This window comes from Capricornis sumatraensis, chromosome 17 (assembly GCF_032405125.1).
Source record: "Capricornis sumatraensis isolate serow.1 chromosome 17, serow.2, whole genome shotgun sequence".
Taxonomy (NCBI): Eukaryota; Metazoa; Chordata; class Mammalia; order Artiodactyla; family Bovidae; genus Capricornis; species Capricornis sumatraensis.
Window position 1 is genome coordinate 49440498 of NC_091085.1, and position 24051 is coordinate 49464548.

Sequence of the window (24051 nt, forward strand, 5' to 3'; positions counted from 1 at the left end):
TTGAGAATGCTTTTTCAGTTGTGTCTCATCTTTGGCATATTTTATTCTATTTACACAGTTAAATTTGAGATGAACTCACTCCCTTGAATTCCTAAAATAACAGATCATGGTTTTATGTCTCTTTTCTCCTGGTCTCTTGCAGGTATGATTTTGTAGAGGTTGAAGAACCAAGTGATGGAACCATTTTAGGGCGCTGGTGTGGGTCTGGCAGTGTGCCAGGAAAGCAGATTTCTAAAGGAAATCAAATCAGGATCAGATTTGTATCTGATGAGTATTTTCCCTCGGAGCCTGGGTTCTGCATCCACTACAACATTGTCATGCCAGTAAGTACCACTTAGAGATGCCCCTATGTGTACATTTCAGACTTGGTTATTTCTTTTTCCCCTCTTAAACACGAGATTAAGGAAAGCCAAGAACCAAAAACTTTCTCTGGCTTGATGTTTTTTCATAAGTGTCACTATAGTTATCACAGATAACTTGCATGTTGTCACTTTAAATCAGTGTGTGTATTGCCTTAAAAGTCGGTGCTTTTGTGTGATGTCTTACTTTTTCTCCCCCATTAAGGTGACATTGTCCTTTCTATTCCTTTCCATACCCATGAAAAGTTGATTTTTTTAGGTGGGTCCCTTACAAATACGTGCATGACATTTTTCTTTTCATCTTTTTTTTCTTTTTTTTTGGAAAACGGTAAACTCCCTAGTGGCTCAATAGTAAAGAACCCACCTGCCAATCCAGGAGATGTGAGTTCAATCCCTGGGTTTGAAAGATCTCCTGAGAGGGAAATGGGAACCCACTCCAGTGGTCTTGCCTGGGAAATCCCCATACACAGAGGAGCCTGGTGGGCTACAGTGCATGGGCACACAAAAGAGTCACACACGACTTAGCAACTGAACAACACAAAATGTGTTACATATTCTTTTCAAGTCAATGTTTTAGTAAAATATATTTTTAAAAGCAGTAGTCTCAATTTTCCTGCTTATCTTAATGTTTATGCTGCTTAAATAATATTTATGTCCTTTGTGCCCCAAAAAGGAAGTTTCAAAATTTTTACAGGAATTTAAGAAATCTATTTTCTCTGATTATAATTGTTACTCTCTTTTCATTTGTGTCACAATTTCTTGTACCTTTTATGTATTATTGTAAACATTTGTATCTATTTATTGTACTATAACAGAAGTATTGAAATCATTTTGGCTTTTATCCCATTCTACTTATAATAGCAATTCAGAAGTACAAATGTGATGTCCCCTAGTATACTACTCAAATATGATCAGTATCACCACTTAAAACAATATAAAATTGATACCATTAATGGTTTTGACAGATTTAGCAAATCATTGCACACTGGGAGCGCAGTATGGTGTGAATTACATGCATTAATTAATCTGTATATCCTAACTGTTTATCAAAGAATGTACCTAGCACACTACCAATTCATGAGGTAATTTAGAAAATATGGAATCAATATTTTGCTTAATATATTTGTATTATACCATTAAACAGAAGTTTCCCTTTTTGATTCAGTTCAGTTCAGTTCAGTCTCTCAGTCGTGTCCAACTCTTTGCGACCCCATGAATTGCAGCACGCCAGGCCTCCCTGTCCATCACCAACTCCCGGAGTTCACTCAGACTCACGTCCATCGAGTCAGTGATGCCATCCAGCCATCTCATCCTCTGTCGGCCCCTTCTCCTCCTGCCCCCAATCCCTCCCAGCATCAGAGTCTTTTCCAATGAGTCAACTCTTCGCATGAATTGGCCAAAGTACTGGAGTTTCAGCTTTAGCATCATTCCTTCCAAAGAAATCCCAAGGCTGATCTCCTTCAGAATGGACTGGTTGGATCTCCTTGCAGTCCAAGGGACTCTCAACAGTCTTCTCCAACACCACAGTTCAAAAGCATCAATTCTTCGGTGCTCAGCTTTCTTCACAGTCCAACTCTCACATCCATACATGACCACTGGAGAAACCATAGCCTTGACTAGACGGACCTTAGTCGGCAAAGTAATGTCTCTGCTTTTGAATATACTATTTAGGTTGGTCATAACTTTTCTTCCAAGGAGTAAGCGTCTTTTAATTTCATGGCTGCAGTCACCATCTGATTTTGGAGCCCCCCAAAATAAAGTCTGACACTGTTTCCACTGTTTCTCCATCTATTTCCCATGAAGTAATGGGACCGGATGCCATGATCTTCGTTTTCTGAATGTTGAGCTTTAAGCCAACTTTGAAATACTATTTAAGCCAACTTTGAAATACTATTTAAGCCACTGATTAAACTGTGAAATTAAGTGTTATTTGAGATACATCTGAAAAGAAATAACAAAATTTAAATTAAAGCAGGAAAATGATCATTTTATTTATTTAGTAACAGAATTGTTTATTGTGTGCAATTTAAGATAAGGGAGATATTTCTAAAATATATGTTCTGAATTTTATATGGTAACTTTTGATCAATCTCCTTATATAGATTATTTAAGCTGTACATTAAATATACATTAGCTTTAATATTACATTAGATATACATTAGCTTTAAAAAAATTTAATAATTTCATCTAGAAAAGTGTTCATGGTAGACAAAGATGAACTGATTTAAAAATACATTGATACTGTGATTATCAACATGAATGAAGCCACAAGAATTTATCATCCTTTCACAGCACTCTGCTTCACAGAAAAATTAAAAAAAAAAAAAACACAATGGGAAAAGAATGTATATATATATATATATACATTATATATACACACACACACATACTGAATCACTGTGCTGTACAGCAGAAACTCACACAACCTTTTAAATCAATTATACTTCAATAAAAAAAGTTTAAAAAAAATTAAAATAAATAAAATAGCCTTGGAAGCCATGGCTACACTTTCACAAACTTATGCAGTCCATATTTTCAGTTTGGGTTTTAGCACAGCTAATGTTCTTATATATTTAAATATGAAACAATCAAATTTTACTATAAAACATAATGATAGATCTTGAATCATATAAAAGATTTGATTTACCCTAAACCTGTAATAAAAATAAACTTGAAACTGAGAAGTTATTTGTATTTTAAATCAGCTAGCATCTTCATATTATGTTGATAGCAACCTATTATCATCCCGCACAATAAGACATGAAAGTGAAAACATATGTATGCCAACACCAAGGGTTGTCTTTTTCTGATTTTATGGTCTCATGAATTTTCTGGTTGTGTAGCCCATGCAGTTGTGTGGAGGAAATTTAATATATAAAGACAAAAACAGGAAATGCACAATGCCTCGTTTAGTCCCAGTCCCGTTACAGTTTTTCGGTAAGTGGTTGGGCACTGAGTGGACCATGCAACTCCGTCATCCCAGCTTAACTTGTAACAGCAGGTTCACTGACACTTGTGTTTCTCTATGTAAGTGTATGTCAGATTCCTGAGCCTGGGGATGAGATAAAGACATGTAGCTGATCTGCTGTAAGTACCACCCATCCTCTGGACCAGAAAGGGTCTTACCCATGAATTTGACTCGTTACCGGAGATTCACTGTGACTAACACCAGGAACTTCACCTGTGAGGTTCTGGGTGGAAACGGTGTCCATCACAGATCGTATCATCAAAATTAAACTCAGTGCATTTTTAGTTCATTATTGAAATAGCTGGATGAATTATAAATATGGACTTTGAGGGCTGGGGGTTGACAAACTCCTGGGCTCTGTTGAGCCCTGTCTTTCTTTGTATCTAAGTTGCCCAGTGATGGCTGCCTGGGAAAAATAGCACAAGAGCCCTTATTCTAGTTTGCTTTCTGCTTAGAAAGCCAGCAAGCTAGGGACAGAGAAATGAGAGAACAGGACAGTGGTTCTGGCATTGCCTTATGTGATGTGGTGATTTCAGTCTTGCCAGATTGCTCTCTGGAGTGATCATTGGTACATGAATTGTACCGTGTCACAAGCTTTCTTTCAGGTTGAAGTTTACTCTGACAGTTTATCTGCCATTCCTTCATTTGTCCTTTGTCCTAATTGCATGCACCCATCTCTCTTCCCATGCAGCCACACCCATTCTGCTCTCAATAACTGCCTGAAGTGGCTAGGTGAAAATTTGACAAGTAATTCTGCTTTGCAGCCTCACAGAGTGTTTTGAATTATCACCATGCATCGCTAACGGCACCCCTCCCTGCCTGTCCCTCTGCCCCCTTGCATCCTTGCCAACAGGACAGCATCCATCAGTCTTATCTGTGTATCAGTGAAGGAAAGCCTCAGGGGGAAAGATTGCGTTTGGAGCATAGGCTTTAAAGTTCTGTGGCATTTGCTCAGGGGCAAGTGCTCCTCTGAACCCCTGGATCATCACTCATATTTTTTTTCTTCTTCTTTTTTTTTTTTTTGCCAGAGATGAACTTCATAATTAGCTCCCCCAGCTCCTCAGAGGTCATAGTCCCACTGACTGCAAACTCATCAGTGCAAGGTAGAGCCAAGGGGCCACTGGCCTGATGGCTTCTCAGTTTTGTACTGAAGACATGATATTCAGCACAGGTCCTGAGTGGGCTCTGAACTTCGTGCCTTGAGGTTTGTTGCTGTGCAGCTGCTCAGTGGTACCTCATCCTCCATTGCTCCTGGAGGGTATCTGAACCCCATGGAGCTGCCTCGTTTACTGTATGTTGCACAGTAGTGATGACTCGTAAACCAGAAAACTGAACAATCGAGTAATGACACCACATATTCTCCTTGGCCTGGTGTATTATGTTCTATTGCCAAGGACCATGATGCTTTCCCTCTTTAAAGAATGGAATTGGCAGCTTCTTTTTTGGTTGGAGACTAGACACCCAAGTAGTTAAATTAGTGCCTACTTATGATGTCATGTGCATTGATGTACATAATCGTCTTTCCTGCTTTTTAATAATTATCTGAATGAATATTTTGCACCTTTTCATACATAGAAAAACTGTTGAGTGTAATAACTGTCTTCTGAGATAATTATAAAGAAAGTTTATTTTAATATCTTTTATATTTAACAAATAAGACTGAACTCTGCAGTCCTTTTTTGGGAGCTTGAATGAATATTTGATTCTAGTCAGCCTTTAAAATTCCGTGACTCTGATCACCATACATCTTAGCAGGAGAGTTTTAATGCATTAGTTAAAATTCTCAGAAGCAGGTTTTGTCACACATGTTTCCATGAACAATTGTGCTTACTTTTGTAAGATGATTCACGCACTCTTTTTCACTCCACTAGTGAATGAGATCATATAGTGAAACAAGAGATCCCTTACTACTGTGAACAAAGTGATGGTGGTCTGAGTCTCCCACCTTGTAGGCAGATTCTTTACCATCTGAGCCACCAGGGGAGTCCTTAGTATATTTTATATATATGGTATATAGATATTCTTTCCTTTGTAATATTAAACTTCCAATACCTTTTTCTTGATTCCCAGGTACCTTAGACTAAGACATAAATAAAATTCATCTTCCCATTTTGCTCTTTCAAGTAGATATTATAGACTAGGTGTTAGTTTAGGAAAAAACTTAGCATAAGATATATACCTGAAATTATATGACTAGTTGTTAATAGCTTAAAAAGTACTAACAGATTGACTACACACATTAAAAATTTTAGAATTCTCATGCAGTTTTCAAGACTTATTTGTGGAAATGTATATTCTCTAGTCATGCTCCATTAATAAGTAATGGAAAAGAAAACCAGGGCAAAGGATATATATTCAGCTTTCCAATGGTGCATAAGGAGTTAATAATGTCTTTGATTTTTGTTTCCTTTATGCTAGAAGAGAGGGGAAAAAAGGCCCGGTAGATTAGCAGTGAGAGATTGTTTGGGAAGAAATGAAGCAAAACTGAAATAAAACAGTGCAAGCTTGTCTCTGTTTGGAGGCCACACACATTGAGAGCCAGTGCACATTTCAGATCTCTTAGAAAGAAAAGAAAATTTCTTGTTTAATTTCAGAGTAATTTATAATAGAGTATGTATGTTTTACTTTGTGTACTGTAGTATAAGCACCATTATTTTAAAATGTTAAACCTACAAAGGCTGGAAAATAACAGCTTTTCTCATATCAAAAACTTTGTTAAAAGTTTTATTTAAAAAAAAAAAATCTTGGCCTTAATGTAAAATATGTATCATGTTTTTTGTTAACCAAGAAACAGTATTTATTTTTCAAATATATATTTGTTGGGCAGTTACATCACAAAACCATACCTGTTTTTGAAACAAAATATACAAATCCAGATCTGAATATTTTTAATGGTTTTATTTATATAGAGAGCTATTCTTCTTGAGGATAATATTACTTGTAATCCATATTTTTTTAATGGTTCTGAGTTTTGAGGACTCTTTTTCTCCAATCTGGTTAATATTTTGAAGGGTGATTAAACTACTGCTGTTTTCTTTCAAAATGGTTTTATTGAGTATTATGTTTTAAAGAGTTTTAATCTAAGTATTCTGATCAGAAGTGGTAACAGTATTTTCAACAGTTTATTTGCTCTCCTTTTCAATTTAATGACTGGTTCAGTTTAGATTAAAAAAATAGATATTAGAGCTGCTACCATACCACTTGACTCCATATACTTATTCAAATTACTTGTTTATTTATTTGGCCACATCGGGTCTTAGTTGTGGCACACGTGCTCCTCATTGCATCCTGCAGGATCTTTTGTTGTGGCACACACACTCTAATTGTGGCTTACAGGCTTAGGCTTGGTGGTTGTGGCCCCTGGGTTTAGTCGCCCCATGGCACATGCGATCTTAGTTCCTTGACCAGTTATCAAACCCACGTCTCCTGTATTGCAAGATGGATTCTTAACCGCTGGACCACCTGGGAAGCCCCCTTGACTCCATATATTTTGATCTTCTTTCCTTTATTGTCTGAAAATAAAGGAAAGGAGGAGGATGGTGGAATATGAATGAATTGAAGCCTCCTTTAATACAGTCCCATGCAACTCATCTTCCTTTAAGTTGCTTCCAAATTTGTTCTATTATTAGTATGATTTTAATTTTAATTTTCTTAAATTACCAAAGGTTATTATTTAATCTTTTTACATTGTTATTGAAATACAGTAGATTTATAGTGTTGTGTTAATTTCTTCTGTACAGCAAAGTCATTCAGTTATACATATCTGTATAGATATAGATATATTCTTTTCTTATGCAATCTTTTCCATTATGGTTTATCACAGTATATTGAATCTAGTTCCCTGTGTTACTTTTTCTTTTTTAATATGTATAACTGGCACCTGTTGGGTATCACAAATGTTTTATTCTTACTAGTAAAATTATACCCAGAGATGAATGTATGTGAGAGAATGAATATAAGTATGACAACCACTTGCAACCCAGTGTGTGCTCTCCTGACCCGATGAGCTTTCCTGTGAAGTACGTGTGGGAAGTAAAGGGGCGACGGGTTGGGAGCAGAGGGTGTGTGATTTCCACTGGCGGGCTCAGAGGACACTTGAGGCCTGAGGGGCCATTGAGGAATGCATGACTGATCACCAAAGGAGTTATTAATTATGCAGGATGAGGGGTACAGAGCCACTCAGTGAATATTGGCCTCGGGGGCAAGAAAGAAGGAGGGAGGAGATGTTTTCCACCCCTTCTGGATATGCCCGTAGGTTTATCACTATTATGATCTTGTCAAGAAGAGTCTTACCTGAAGGCCAGATTTGCTTTTATGTTGTTCAGTTTAAGAAAAATTCCAGCTGACTCTCAAACAAGGCATCAGATTCATTGGTTCACTTTCTCAGGGGAAGAGAAAAAAAAAAAAACAGTATCCTAACACAAGTCCCATAGGAGAGAAAATGTCAAAATGTATTCAAGATTTTTAAGAATCATAAATCTTCATAACAAACTGCATTGCATTCCTATGTTATTAAACTGATGTGAACAAATAAAAATTTAGGTTTAAACCTTTAAAATTAAATTTTATTTACCTTAAGAGAGAATTAAGAGAAAAATGTGTACTTAGAATTTTTTTGTAGCAAAGAATGCAAGAAGTATTTTAAGTATAATATGCCTACACTAGAGTCTGAAACACATTGGAATGATTTGATTTTTATTAAAATATACAACTTACTTGTATATTTATGCAAGGAGTCTTGAGGTGACAGTGTTTTTTTGCATCAAAGAAATTATACAATTGCTGCAGAGACTAAACTCTTACTTGGCTAAGAGCTGTTAAATATATTTTTCCACCCACCCTCCAACCCTTGGACACAGAGCTCCCTTTCACGTGAAGAGTATGGGCTGTCTTCCATTTCTGCTGATGTTTTTTGTTCCAGTTAATTCCGAGCTATCTAAGAAACAATCTCACAGATAGAATGATTTGTAGTTGGAAAGAAAAAGGCAGTTGCTAAAACTGCAGAAATGGTAAAAGGCAGGCAGATCATTTTCAGTTGATATACCCAAGTGGGTTATAAATTAGAATTTAGACTAATTGAAGTTTGGAGTTTGATTCATATTTGTACATCAAAAGCCACAAAGATTTAAAATCTTAGGGTCAACACAGCAACCTAAAAACCAATGGAGAGAACTGGTCTCTAGAAGTAAGTCTGTCACCATTTAAAATGACAAAATAGATATGTTTTCTTCAATATCCCCATCCATGTTCCTGATAATTTTTTCTTTTAGCATTTATTGAAGAATACTTGATGAGATATTTTGTTATGAGAAAATTCAGAGATGTATATGGTATTTCCCTGTGTCTCTTAAGAGCCTTGCTTGCTTTGGAGAAGAAATATATACTGTACAACATTTGTACAATACTTGTACAAAATATACCTGTACAAGTATTTGTGTGACAGGTAGCTAGAAAGATTTTGAGAAGGAAGAGAGGCAATTGTTGAGAGCAGAGGATATCACAACTCTTAAAGAAAACTAAACAAACCAGCAAACAAACAAAAACCTGGGAATTATCTAGCATAAATTTGATAGCAACTATATAATAAATATCTATCAAGAACTTATTAAAAATGTATATTGTCAGATGTCAGAGATTATGATTCTCTTTTTCTGGAGAAAAAGAAAATTATCTGCATTTTCATCAAGTGTGCTTAGAAATTCTGATCCAAGACCATCTCATACTGAATTAGGGGGAAGAATATGCTCTAAACCACAAACAGAGCAGGATACAGAGAGTTTTACTACAAGATGCTGGGGAAATACTTTTTTTTATATTCAAACAAGCATGAATATTTTATGGGTAGACTGGAGACTCTGCTTGCATATTTTATAGCTAACATGCCCATGTGTTCTCTGTTTTTGAGGATTTCAAAAAAGAGTGAGATTTCCTCTTAGCATTAGATGGATATATTTCAAATTTTTTCAAATTATTCCAGTGAGAATTTTTTTTTCATGATTTCAGTTTGTAGTACTTGCTTTTATTGTACCAACTTTTCTGAGCTTCCGATTAAAACCTATCAAGCTTGTCAACTGTCAGTGTCTGTTATGCCCGGAGCTACGATGCATGACCACCTGCCATCTTTTCTGGGTTAACACTAGCTTGTCTGATAATTTGCAGATGGCGAAGGCCCAGCACCAAGGCACTGTTCCAGACTACATATTTTGTTCTCGGGTGTGATGAGGGTGATGAGACACTGTCAGTTAAACAAGACTGTCCCGACCATCAAGAAACATTCTTTCATTCTTCCTGTACACTTTGACATGCAATCTTAATTTTGTCAGAGTTACAGTTGCTTATCTTTAAAAAGCAGCTCTTCTTGGGCTAGTTACACACTTGGCAGTTGCCGTGCACCTTTTCCCTACCCAACTGTTGTCCTTTGGAGGCAGGCACTTCTGGTTCCTTTAAGTCAGCAGCTCCCAACCTTTTTGGCACCAGGGACCGATTTCATGGAAGACAATTTTTGCACAGACTGTGGAGTGGGGGATGGTTTCCGGATGATTCAAGCACATTGTATGTATTTATTTCTTTATTTTTGGCTGTGCTGAGTCTTCCTTGCTACTTGCAGGCTTTCTCAAGTTGCAGAGAGTGGTCGCTCTTCCCTAGTTGCAGTGTGCAGGCTTCTCATTGCAGTGGTTTCTCTTGTTGCAGAGCCCAGGCTCTAGGCATGTGTACTTCAGTAGTTATAGCACTCAGGCTTAGTCCCTCCATGGCATGTGGGATCTTCCCAGACCAGGAATTGAACCTGTGTCCCCTGCATTGGCAGACAAATTCTTATCCACTGCATCAGCAGGGAAGTCCCAAGCACATTCCATTTACTGTGCACTTTATTTCTGTTATTATTAGATCAGCTCCACTTCAGATCATCAGGCGTTAGATCCTGGTTTTAAGTGATGCTCTTAGAACTGACCTTCAGGTCACCGGCTTTTGTTGCTACTTCTGCTTCTTTGGTTTTAAGAACTGTTTGTAGACGTCGTTGACTTCATGTTCTAAAGGTGAGGCCTGCACACTCTTTCACCCTCCTGGTTTCACACCTGTGGACACCTCCCTTCCCCTCCCCGCCACCCTCCTACCCTCTGTTGGATCCTAACTATATCCAGATCCAGATGCGTTGTGTACATCATGGCAGCCACGCAATCATTTCTCACAGCTCAGCCATGAAGTGTGCTGTGACAGCATCTCCTTTCTTGCTCTCTGTTTTTTTTGTTTTCTTTAGAGTTATATCGGTTGGGGATTTACTTATCTTTCTATATATTTATCACTGATTCATCCCCAAATCATTCCTCAAATTTTGTGAATCTGCTCTCTGTGTAGTCAGATGCATTAAGTTTCCTAATAAATTCATCTTCCAGAAGAAACCCCTGCAGGAACAGTCGGTCTGCTTCTCTGTGGGCTGGCTGCCCCTTTACCTGCTGCCCAGCAATCATCCTTGGAGCTTTGCCTCCACCACTGTCCTGAGCATTCCCTTTTGCTCTTGTCTTGAATTAGATCCCTTGTTTGCCGGATCTTTTGTCTTCCTCTCTTTTAGTTTACTTCCTTATTTGGGAAGGGAGCAAAAGCCCCACGAATTTACTGAGAAGAAAGGAGTATCATAGAGAAAGTTTTTGTGATCTTGCGTAACTGAAAATGCCTTGATTTAACCCTCCAACTTGAATTCTTGGCTCAGACTAAAATCTGAGTTGACCACTTTGAAGCTGACTGGACATTCTGTGCATGTGATGGGCTTGCTGACAAAGGTGTTTACTGTCTTGTGAGCTGGCAGGGTCAGTTCCTTGAAAACCCCCAGATTCCCCTTGTCTCTTCTCTAAGGAGTCCTGGCTGCCAGTTCTCTGGACTCAGAGCTGAGTCACAGCATTAGGTATAAAGGTTTATATTCAACCTCCTCCTCACTGCACATTCAGAGCAACAGGGCTGCTCCCTTTTCTGCTTGGGTTCCTCAGGCCATAAATCCTTGTGTTAATCGTGCTCAGGGAACAAACTCAAGCTGGGTCCAATCCCTCTTCTGGCCCAGCAGTGAAGTAGTTTGGGGATGTCTGATGTTTCACGATCTCCAACCCGTCCCCCTCTCTGTAGCCTCCCGTCATTACCGCAGCCGTAAGTACCTGACACCACCTCACCCCAGAGCTTTTGGGTGGTTCTTTCGTGTCAGTGAGGTGGCTTCTGGGCTTTTTCTCCTGCAGGTCCACCAATGCAACAACTACACATCCACCTGCCTGTGGCTTTCAAGTGTTATCTCAGTAGGCTCCTTTCCATTTTTCTTTTAACCTTAAAGGATGATGCATTTAAAAATACCTTTAGAACTGCAGAGCTACAATCACCATAGTTTCTTTTTTTTTTTATTCCTATAGTAATTTCTTACTAAAGACTAAGTTATCCACTTAACAAAACATTCAGAAACTCTGCACAATATTGAAGACACAGTGCATGCAGGGTGCGGTGCTCTGTAATTGGCATTTAGGAACTGTTACTAATTCAAGGTTTTCCCTGGTGGCTCAGATGGTAGAGAGACTGCCTGCAATTCAGGAGACCCGGGTTTGATCCCTGAGTCAAGAAGAACCCTTGGAAAAGGGAAATTGCTACCCATACCAGGATCCTCAAGTGTGTGGCCCCATTGCACAGTGATGCCAATCAAACCAAAACTTCAGAGTTTGGGGCAGAGAAAGGTATATTGCAGGGCCAAGAAAGGAGATGGGTGACTAATTGTCCTACAAACCCCAAACTCCCCAAAGGGTTTCAGGAAAGCATTTTAAAGGCCAAGTGAGTTAAGGGCGTTGTTGGTTGTTGCACACTTCTTGGTCTTAAAATCCTTTCTGCTTGCAGCTGTCCACCTTAGGTCAGGTCACAGTGTTCTTATAAACCTCCAACAAGATGAATGTTATTCTCTGATCTGCAACTTTTTATCTCTAAATGGATGAAAAGCATTATACCTTTAAAAGTCAGAGTCTTGAGAATGGGCTACCCTGTCTATTTCAGGCTATAGGCAACATTCTTAACTTGTAGCAAGAGCAATAGAGTATAAATATTAAGGTAAAAGAAATGTAGGTGACTGCTACCCTCCCAGCCCAGATAAATAAGCCACTGTAGAAGTTGCTTTGCGTGATTATGCTAATCTTATGTTTAGTTTTTTTAAGTTGCAGAGGCAGAGAGGACTTGATGAGCTTGTTAACATTTCCTGAACTATGTTTCAGGATTAATATCCTGTCTAGAAGTAATGGGGACCCACTCCAGTACTCTTGCCTGGTGAATCCGTTGGTTAGAGGAGCCTGGTGGGCTACAGTCTATGGGGTCGCAGAGTCTGACATGACTGAGCAACTGATACACATACACATAGTAGCAACCACTACGATACCAACCATGATTCATTCTTTATACCTGTCAGTCATACCAAACAACTTATATATGATCCATACATTTGAGAAAATGCTATCCTTAAAAACAAGTCTTCAAATATTCATTTATTTGAATAGTGCTATTAATGTATTTGAATGCTTCAACATTAAGATTAGAGCTTTTACATTTTTATCTATTCCTTTAACTAAGATAACATATTTGCTATTTATTTAAGATTACTCTAAAACTACATGAACCTTATTTTGTGTATCATATATTTTTTTTCTTCCTCTGACAGTCTTAGAACAAAACTAAAAGGTCAATCTGATTAGTGTTATGATTTTTTTTAATTGACATATAGTTGATTTACATCATGTTAGTTTCAGGTGAACAGCAAAGTGATTCATTTATACATGTGTGTATGTATGTGTGTGTTCTTTTTAAAATTCTTTTTCTTTTCTCGTATAGGCTCTTACAAAATATCTAGTATAGTTCCTTGTGCAGGGAGAAGTTAATTTTTGAAAGTCAAGTATATTTGAAACATATTTTGGAAAGAGATTGCTTAACAATGTCAGCTTGGAAACAGTTGAATCAGGCAGAAGAGAATGAACACTAATTGAATGCTTGATGGGCACATTTTTGGTTTTGACACACCTTTTTTTGGCTGTGCTGCGTCTTTGTTGCTGCATGGGCTTTGCACTAATTGTGGCAAGCAGCGAGTATGGTGCACGGGCTTCTCATTGCAGTGGACTGTCTTGTTGTGCAGCACAGGCTATCAGGGGCCTGGGCTTTAGTAGTTGCTGCATGTGGGCTTGGTAATTTCCGCTCACCAACTCGAGAGCCCAGGCTCAACACTTGTGGTGCAGTTGTCCCATGGCATGTGGGATTGTCCCAGATCAGGGATTGAACCCACGTCTCCTACATTGGCAGGTGGATTCTTTCCCACTAAGCCAGCAGGGAAGCCCTTTATGGACATTTTTATATTATTTAACCCCCATAATTCATTAAAACCACCATTTTTAGATTATGACTCAGTGAAGTGAGGCTATTTAAATACAGTCTAAAGCCAGGCTGCCTCTGGGCTGGTTTGGGAAAATATATCAGGAAGGTCATTGAGAAACAAATATTTTGCAATTAAAACACCTAACTGTTATTTCTGCTGATAATGATGTCATGGCTACTTTGGGAACTTTGAGAAGTTGGTGAGCTAAATTAGAATTTACCAGTTATAAAATTATAGTGGTAATAAGTATTGAGGGTTATTATACTTTTTCCACATAGTTACCTTTAAAGTGCAAACAAGATGTAAATTCCTTTAATAATCACTTTCAAAGTAAACACAATATTACCAAAAAATAAAAAGTCCGTGGAGTCAATATCTCACTGATCATATTTCATTTATCCATCAAGTTCCATTGCAGTTGAAAAATTACACAGTTGCCTGTAAGTAACCTAGAATCTTTTCAGCTCCAAAGACTTTTCCAGCATTTTGTCATTAAGGGAACTGAAGGCTAGCACTGGTACAAAGAAAAAGAAAGTTGGAAAACAAGCATAAGGAGGCAAATTAAACTTCATCAACAGTCTGCTATGAAGCACCAAAATGATGTAGCCGGCTGGAATGCCAAAGAAGACCCAGAGCATTTTTAATCTGAAATTATGTATTTTGTGCACAGTGTCTGAAAAATAGTAGACACTTGATAAGATTTAAAGTGAATGGAAGAGAAAACATTCATCTAAGGATTAATATATGTAGAGAATGCCACTTCACAGTTGTTTGCAGGATGACTACCTGGAGGTCACCGAAGGCTCAGTGAACAGGGAGGAAATTCAAGCACCGAGATGTCTTGGTGTCTTGGCCCCAGGACAGAGGTCCTGTGTCTGCCTAGGTCATTTCCACTCTAGACAAATAAGTCAACTTTTAAACCATACTGGAAAAGAATATGGAAAAGAATGTGCCTATGTGCAAACCTGAATCACTTTGCTGTATACCTGAAGCTAACACAACACTGTAAATCAACTATACTCCAATAATATAAATTTTTTAAAAAGGTAAGTCAGCTTTTGTTTCACTGTAAGTAAAAGCCATTATGGAAATACCTGTCTCGTACCTTGCCCTGTGTTTCTCCACTGCAAGTAGTTATTCAGAAGCTGGATTAAGGCTGTCATCTGTTGCCTTAAAATACCATATGAATTATCTTAAGTACTTCTAAAGCAGGTTTGCCTAAGAAAGCTAAGGTTTCCATTTAAACACTGTTTTTTTTTTCCCTTTGAGAGAATAATAAGAAAGGCATTGAAGTGGCAATTATCCAAGGCTCTAAAATAAAATCTAAGATAGAGGAAATAAACATGGATAGCTCCAAGTCAGCTTGTGCAAATGTTCTAATACTACGTCTAAAATTGTGCTTATAAATTTCATAGCACCACTTGAGAGGAAATGCCTTTTTCCAGAAGGATAACATTCTGATAGAGCTTGAAAAAGGCATTTTCCTGCTGGGTATAAGTTAATGAAATAGCATTAAGTATAATGAGTTGTTTCAGGAAGAGTCACGTGAAAGACACCAAATTATTCCAGAGACAGAAAGACACTGCGTGCTCAGACTTGACTTCCAATGCTTGAGTGAGGCGATGTGGAAAGAGATGACACGTCCTTTGGACGAGAGTCTTTAGAAGTCATCTCAAACATTCTGACGGAAATATTCTCCTTTCTTTTTCGAATATGATGAGTGATGTTTTGTGGTATTCTAAGCCCATTACTGGTAAAAGTAGTGAAAGGATCTCCTGAATCCACCCAGGCTGAAGTGTTTTGTTAACACGGAGGGATCCCTTTTAGCCTTGGTCTTCTGCAGGGAACTGACTGCCCTGAATTTAGTGTCTATATGCTGCTCACTCACCTTGTGGAACTCCGCGGAAGTCTGTAATGGTGGCAGTACCAGTACGGACTGAGAATTGTGCATTTGTGCTGTGTATTTCCGTTGGTCTTCCCAGGTCCTGGCATCATGCAGGTGATGTTGTCTCTTCCACTGGAACTCCTTGTTCCATAAAAAGCCTTCACTATTGCCTCTGGCTTTGCCACAGTGTATTTGGCGAGAATGCTGTAGCATTATTCCATATTTGAGCAATTTAAGTAAATTAACTCTTTGAAAGCACCATCTTGGCCTCTGTGTTGTCGTGCCCTTGTGCATCAGTTTTCCCTTCTTTATTTGTATTGTGAGGCTGTGGCAATTTGGCTTAAGTAAGGGTTCAGTCCTTTGACCTGAAGATATACGGAATTTTGTATTTTAACTGTAACTTTGTATAAAAGCTGATTTAAAACACTCCAGCCTACTGACATAAATAATAGTAGTATGAACCATTTATTTAATATCTGCTACTATATTGGGTTCTTGATATGTGTCCTCTCATTTATTCTTTCTAATAACTATGAGAAGAGATTCCCATTTTCCCTGTGAGGGAGTATACCCAGAAAGAATGAAGCTTGCCTAAGATTCAGAGGAAAGAAACAGAAAAAAAAAGATAGATCATGAATTTCAACCATAGTGTTATCTCCTAATCAACTTTTGTTCAATAAGAATTTGAACATTCTATTTTGAAATAATTGTAAGCTGACATTCATCTGTGAGAAAGATCTCTTCACCTGGTTTTCCCTAAAGATAGCATTTTTTAAAAAATTTTACTTTATTTTACTTTACAATACTGTATTGGTTTTGCCATACAAAACCATACTGTATTGGTTTTGCTGCCGCTGGTGTACACGTGTTCCCAATCCTGAACCCCGCTCCCACCTCCTTCCCCGTACCATCTCTCTGGGTCATCCCAGTGCCCCAGCCCCAAGCATCCTGCATCCTGCATCAAACCTAGACTGGCGATGCGTTTCTTACATGATATTATACATTTGTAGCATTTTGCATGACTGTACGTAGAAGCATATCACAGCCTAGAAAGTAACACTGACACAGCCCACCAACTTCAAAAAGAAATTTTGGAATAAAAATACATGGTACTGTAGAAGGTATTAATAACAGTGTTATACAAAAAGACTTTTGGAAATGAAAGTTAAAAGGATGTTTGATTAATACATAGTTTTTTTTAAATGACTCAATCAAGAAAGAGCACACACTTTTGCATCACGAAATGGCTTCAGATTATCAGCTGCGATCATGAGAAGGATTTCTGTTCTGAGCTAGGTGATCTGAAATCTTCATCTGAAATTCCGTAGTGTGGTGCAGAATTCTGTAGTGTAGAGTAGAACGTCTATCATAGAATAAAGCTTATAAAACCAAAAATAATACCACAAATCACCCCTCCTTGATGTGGGATTCAGAGTGAATGTGTGAAATGTAAATAGTCACTATAAATTAATTCGTGAATAAGGCTCTGCTGCCCCCTGAGACAGAGATTAATGAAGTTTTAGGATGCTGAGAGCTCAAGATATAATCTGCAGCTTTAAACTGATGTCAAGACTCAGAACTGATTGCTTTAAAAGCCCTTCATCGCTGCAGAAGAGATTGATGACTTCAGTGCTACTAGGTCTCTTCTCATGCAAAATCTGTGTGATTTGGTTCCAACAGGTGTGGTATGTGGGAGGATTTACATTGTAAATATAACTGTACAATATGCAAAAGTTAAACTACTATGGAAGCAAAATATAATAGCGCATGATATTTTCCAGCTATGTTTTAAGTTTAGAATTCCATGGAATCCAGCTCACGAACTCATTGGGGCCTGATAGTTCATCTATTAGTTGATACAGAAGTCAGGAGGAGAGTCCTAACAATGATATACATCAACTTTAATATTTGAATTTTTAAAAATGTATTTTAATGAAATGTAATTGATTTGTGACATATTAGTCTCCAGGAGATAGTGGAGGACAGAGGAGTCTGGAGTGTTACGGTTGCAAAGAGCTGGAGATGACTTAGTGAATGAAAAACAGCTTTAGTTTCTGGTGTATAGCAAAATGACTCACTTATGTACACATATACATAACATATCTATATTTACATATATACTTTTTCATATACATTGTGTTTTTTTACAGGATATGAATATAGTTCCCTTCATTATACAATAGGACCTTATTGTTTATCCTGCAAGCATTTAATTTTAATTTCACTGCTTTTTATTTAAATCCAGACCTTTTCTTTAAGTGGGCTTCCCTTGTGGCTCAGCTGGTAAACAAATCCACCTGCAATGTGGGAGACCTGGATTTGATCCCTGAGTTGGGAAGATCCCCTGGAGAATGGAAAGGCTACCCACTCCAGTATTCTGGCCTGGAAAATTCCATGGACTATATTGCCCATGGGGTCGCAAAGGGTTGGAGATGACTGAGTGGATCTCACTTCACTTCACTTTTCTTTAAGTAGGGCTTCCCAGGTTGAGCTAGTGGTAAATAATCCACCTGCCAGTGCAAGAGACGCAAAAGACATGGGTTTGATCCCTGAGTTGGAACGATCCCCCTGGAGGAGGTCGTGGCAACCCACTCCAATATTCTTGCCTGGAGAATCTCATGGACAGAGGAGCCTGGCAGGCTACAGTCCATGGGTTCACAAGAGTCGAACACAGCTGAGGAACTTAGCCCATACACACAGTGCTACTTGAAATCTTGTTATATTTCTTTCAGAAATCATAGGTATAATGCCTGAATATTGACTTCCAGTTCGGGTGTCATTAAGTAAAAATGAGAAGTCAAAGTTAGCTTTCAAAGCAATCTCAAGGCAGAAGTCTAACAAGATGTTGGAAGGTTTTCCATCCTAAATGTTACAGTTTTCTCTCTCACATCTGCTTGAACAGCGCCTTTGTGTAGTAACTCATTTTGGTTGGTATCCTTGGGAAGCATCTATGTTTCAAAGAGGCCCTGTTTGATTGGGTTACATAATATTTAAATTAGGAGTGTTGCAGAAACAAATAGTGCTGATAGCAGTAGTTTGGATAATGATACAGCCATCTCTTGGTAGGCATAAACTCCCCCACCACCACCACCACCTCTTGTGAGCAGAAAGGATGCCATTAGCATTCAGTGAGCCCTCGAAGCTCTTGGAGTCATCAGCCAGTATGCTTTGTGCGATAGGAAGGTCACCTACACCAGGAGGTCAGTTCAGTGAAAGTCAGCTGAGATGAGGACTCCTGTCCTTGGTTCACTTTTGATATTGATACTGCCTTAAAGTTGTCACTGGGAAATTTTAACTTAAGTGTGTGTGGCCAGTAGAAAGATTGCTGGTAACTGTGCCTTTGTTTGTCTGTCAAAGTGGGAATGATATGCCAGGCACACTGTAGAAATTTTTTTTTTCTCATCTGCAATATTTCCTGTGATTTTGCTTCACTGTTTTTCAAACTGCAGAGAATAACGTGGCATCTGCAAGTTACTTAGCTTGAAAGAGTGAGTTTTCTACAGTGAGCTGTCCTTTATAGAGAACTTTAGATGAAAATTTAGGAAGAGATGTTTTTATATTATTGAAAAAGTTAAATGACTTATGAAAATTTGATAGATATTCACCAAAGTAATGGAAGAGCAGGCTTTCGTTTTCTTCCTTTCTCCCCCTCGCCTCCCTGCTTTCCCCCTTCCCTCTCTCTTTCCCTTCCTTCCTTCCTTTTACCTTTCTTTCTTCCTCCTTCTTTTCTTTCTTTCTTCCTAAATGCTCCTTATCCTAAACAACTGCTTGACCTCTGTTATTTTCAAAACTTAGTATTTGTGAATTTCTATACTTTCCCACCCTGTACCATTCTTTTATTTTTGTTTTTTAACCCTTTTTTAACTTAACCTGACTCCTTACTTCAAAACTAAGTATTCTACTTTCTAAAGTATCATATGACCTTCTACCATAAGATGTGCTCTGAGTTGCCCATCTCCTTGTGCTAAGGGAAAGGGTGATTGAGTCTGTAAACTACAAGCAACTGAGCTTTGTCTATCCCCTCCTACGCTCCCCCCACCAGTGTGTCAGTCTCCTTGTGGCTGTAAACAAATCAGGCTGAAGATATGCAGCTTCAAATGAGCTCTGGTTTATTTTGCTTGTGAATTGTCATAACCCCCACAGAATACGAGTCATGAATGCTGGGCTGGAACAACGTTTTATGGCACAAAGTTTTGAATCATCTGTCTTAGCGGGAGTGTTTACTCCTCTGTCTTCCTGGTGCTCCTCACGTGTCCTTAGATCCCAGATTACCACCTTGACAGATGTTTTTCCTGGGGACTCACTGCAAGGGGCTTCTGTGATGACAGATCTGAGTGTTGCAGGTTTGGCTTGAATTCTCAGTCCTGCACTAATTGCCTTTATCACCCTGGGCAAGCTTTCCCACCTGCCGAAGGAGAATGAGGGAGGTTTCTGCCTTACAGCCTGGTTGAGGATTAAATGTCAAATGGTTAGCTCAGTGTCTAGCGTGCAGTCATCAACAAAGGTGTTATTTTAAGGTCACATTTTCTGGCATAATCTGATTCCAAGCTATTCTCTCCTTAGGTCAGTATATGTTAAACTTTTTAGTCTTGAATGCAAGCATGGGGTGCACATGCACAATCACATTTTAAAGTATATGTGTATGTACATTTTTGTATTATGAAATAAGACTTCACCTCAATATATGAAATCATTGTTATAATACCTTTTCTGTTTCTTTATTTTTTAAGAATGCTGGATTAAATGTACTAAATCAATTTCACAACTCACTGAACATGCCACAACTTGAGTTTGAGACATCTGACCTGATTGTAAAAGATGCATTATTTGTAGATGGGAGAGTATGGCTTTGGACCATTTTTCTCATCTTTCTGGGAAAATACCATACTGTGCTAAAATATATAATAACTCATTCTTAAAGTCTCCAAAATTGATATTGAAGAACTCTTTCCATGATATCCTACAAAACGTAAAATGGATTTCTGGAAATCCAGATTTGAGGTCTTTCATCAGTGTTGACCTGTGGAAAACTTACTCCTTTACAAACTTGTGCTTGTTGGTGACTTTTCAGAAATGCCTTGAATAGAAACTATAAAGTGAATGCCTCCCTGTAGTTTGTGATATTAAAATAGACAGCTTGTTTGTGATGATACACTGTTAGTTTGGTTTTGCACTTGGCTTTTGAAGAACTCATCCGTCTTCTAATGCAGGAATTAAGAGTTCATGTAATGGTTTCTGAGTCAGCAGCCCCGAACCCACCTGTTCCCCATGACTGTGTAGTGCCGGCAGCCATCAGCACAGGGGTAGGATATCACTTCCTGCACACCCTCCAGCTCTCTGTGCATTTTCAGTGACACCAAAGAAGAGGCTGGAGCTCGGATGGCAAGCCATCTCAGGGCCAACTCATAAAGGCAGGGTGTGAATTGGTTCTCTGTGACTAACTAACTGGAAACAGAGATGAAAGCTTTTGGAAACCTGTGTTTCATGGTTTAGACAGGTCTCTGGGCTTCCTGAGCTGTGCACACAACACGAAATGGGGCCTTTTGTGGTATTTACTCTTTGTGTATTAATGACACTTCTGCCTGAAGATAAAGCATTTTTGGTAAAATAATTTTGTCACTCAATTGAGATGTTTTGCTTGGAAGATGCTTCAGTTTCAAATTATGTCTCTGCTCATGCATGCTCTTATTTTCCTGCTCATCTTAGGTTTTCTGATTCTGACATGTTGGGTTTTGTTCTTAAATCTTCTTTTCTGTGATGTTAAACTTTGTATTGCATCTGTGTAAGATGACCATTATTAATATGTTTTATTACTTTTAAAACAATGTCTTTGGGATACATGTTAAATAAGTAAACCAAAATATTTTGCATGGAGTGTGACTTTTAGGTATTAATTAATTTCAAATTGCCTCAAGTATCCCACAGATATTGCCATTTATTCTTACTCTAATTTGTTTTAATAAATTGTATTTTTCTTTCTGTGTTTGGATTATGGCTCCAGTGAAATCTGCATTTCTTCAACCTTTCATCCATGTGTGAATCATATAGAAATTAATACTTATTTCATCAGTTTCCTACCTACCTATGCATCCCCAGTGCTCTACTTTGAGAACATTAAGAATTTCAGTTTGCTGTCACATTTGTTTTGAGTATGAGCAAAGACACTAGAATTTTTTCCTCAACCTTTTGGATTGACAGAAAATATTTACAGATGTTAGCCATGGTGAAAGTACTTTTCATATACCCCTTTTTATCTCTATGAATAATAAACAGTTGGATTTCATTAGGCATATCAAAATTTGCAGGCCTTCCAAGAGTAGATTTAACAGTTGATGGTCAAATGGAGATGATGCCCTCAGGCCCTTGTTGCTACCATACCTACATGTATCACCTAATGAGTACGGGGAAGTTTTTCTGGCTTGTTTTTGTTTTTTACCATTTTTTATTGGAATATAATTGTTTTCTATTGGAAAATAGTTACTTTACAATGTTGTGTTAGTTTCTGGTGCACAACATGAGTAAGCCATATATTTATCCATATATCCCTGCCCTCTTGAGCCTTCCTACCACCCCCTATCCCACCCCACCTCTCTAGGTCATTACAGAGCATGGAGCTGAGCTCCACGTGCTATCCTGTAACTTCCCACTAGCTATGTTTTACACATGGTAATGTGTATATTTCAGTGCTGCTCTCTCAAATCATCCCACCCTTTCCTTCACCCACTGGGCCCACATGTCTGTTCTCTATGACTGTGTCTCCATTTCTACTCTGCAAACAGGTTCACCAATATCATTTTTCTGTATCCCATACATGTGTAAATATATTTGTTCTTCTATTTCTGACTTGGTTGATTCTGTGTGACAGAGTCTAGATTCATCCATAGAACTTCAAATGACTAAATTTCATTATTTTCTATGTGTTTTTAATGTTTTAAGAGTTGCCTTTGTAGTGCATCTACGTAAAATTACCAATGCTAACATTTTTATTACTTTTAGAACAATTCTGTTGGGAATTACGTAAGACTAAATGTTGCTCTTAATCTTCAGTCGCTGAGTCGTGTCCAACTCTTTGTGACCCCATGACTACAGTGCACCAGGGTTCCTTATCCTTTACCATCTCCCAGAGTGTGCTCAAATTCATGTCTATTGAATCAGTGATGCCATCTAACTACCACACACTCTGCCCTCTCTTCTCCTTTTGCCTTCAGTATTTCCCAGAATCAGAATATTTTCTAATGAGTCAGCTCTTTTTATCAGCTGGCCAAAGTATTGCAACTTCAGCCTCAGCATCAGTCCCTCCAGTGAATATTCAGGGTTGATTTCCTTTAGGATTGACTGGTTTGATCTCATGCAATCCAAAGAACTCTCAAGAGTCTTCAACACCACAATTTGAAAGCATCACTTCTTCAGTGCTCAGCCTTCTTAATCATCCAATTCTCACATCCCTACATGACTACTGGGAAAACCATACCTTTGACTATACAGACATTTGTTGGCAAAGTGATGTCTGATTTTTAGTACACTGTCTAGGTTTGTCACAGTTTTTCTTCCAAGGAGCAAGGATCTTTTAATTTCATGGCTGCAATAACCGTCTGCAGTGATTTTGGAGCCTAAGAGAATACAATCTGTCACTGCCTCCTTTTACCATCTCCTTACCATGAAGTGATAGAACCAGATGCCATGATCTTAGTTCTTTAATATGGAGATTCAAGCCACCTTTTTTTTTTTCTTTTAGTTGTTATTTATTTATTTATTTTAATTGGAGGCTAATTACTTGACAACATTGTAGTGAGTTTTGCCATGCACTGACTCTTTCACCCTCAACAAGAGGCTCTTCAGTTCCTCTTCACTCTTCTGCCACTAGAGTGGTATCATCTGCATATCTGAGGTTGTTGATATCTCTCCTGGTGATCTTTATTCCAGCTTGTGATTCATCCAGCCTAGCATTCCACATTATATCCTCTGCCTCTAGTTTAAATAAGCAAAGTGACAGTATACAACCTTGTCATATTCCTTTCCCAATTTTGAACCAGTCAGTTGTTCCATATCCAGGTCTAACTGTTGCTTCTTGACCCACATACAGGTTTCTCAGGAGACAGTAAGGTGGTCTGGTACTCTCATCTCCCAAGAGTTTTCCACAATTTGTTGTAATCCACACAAAGACTTTACCATAATCAATGAAGCAGAAGTAGATATATTTCTGAAATTCCCTTGCTTTCTCTATCATCCAGCAGGTGTTGGCAATTTGACCCCTGGTTTTTCTGCCTCTTTGAAATCCACCTTGTCCATCTGGAAGTTCTCAGCTCATGTACTGCTGAAGTCTGACTTGAAGGATTTTGAGCATAACTTTGCTAGCATGTGAAACGAGCACAATTGTACAGTAGTTTGAACGTTCTTTGGCTGTTCCTTTCTTTGCAATTGGAATGAAAACTGACCTTCTTCAGTCCTGTGACCACTGCTGAGTTTT

At 38.3% G+C, this 24051-nt stretch overlaps 1 protein-coding gene across 1 annotated transcript in view; it reads left to right on the top strand.

Moving 5' to 3' along the window:
* PDGFC (platelet derived growth factor C) overlaps positions 1-24051 on the top strand; it is a 241516-nt gene that overhangs the window by 181827 nt on the left and 35638 nt on the right. The window contains exon 3 of the mRNA XM_068990067.1: positions 143-323. Within this exon, the coding sequence (XP_068846168.1) occupies positions 143-323 (181 nt within the window). The remainder of the gene's footprint in view (positions 1-142; positions 324-24051) is intronic.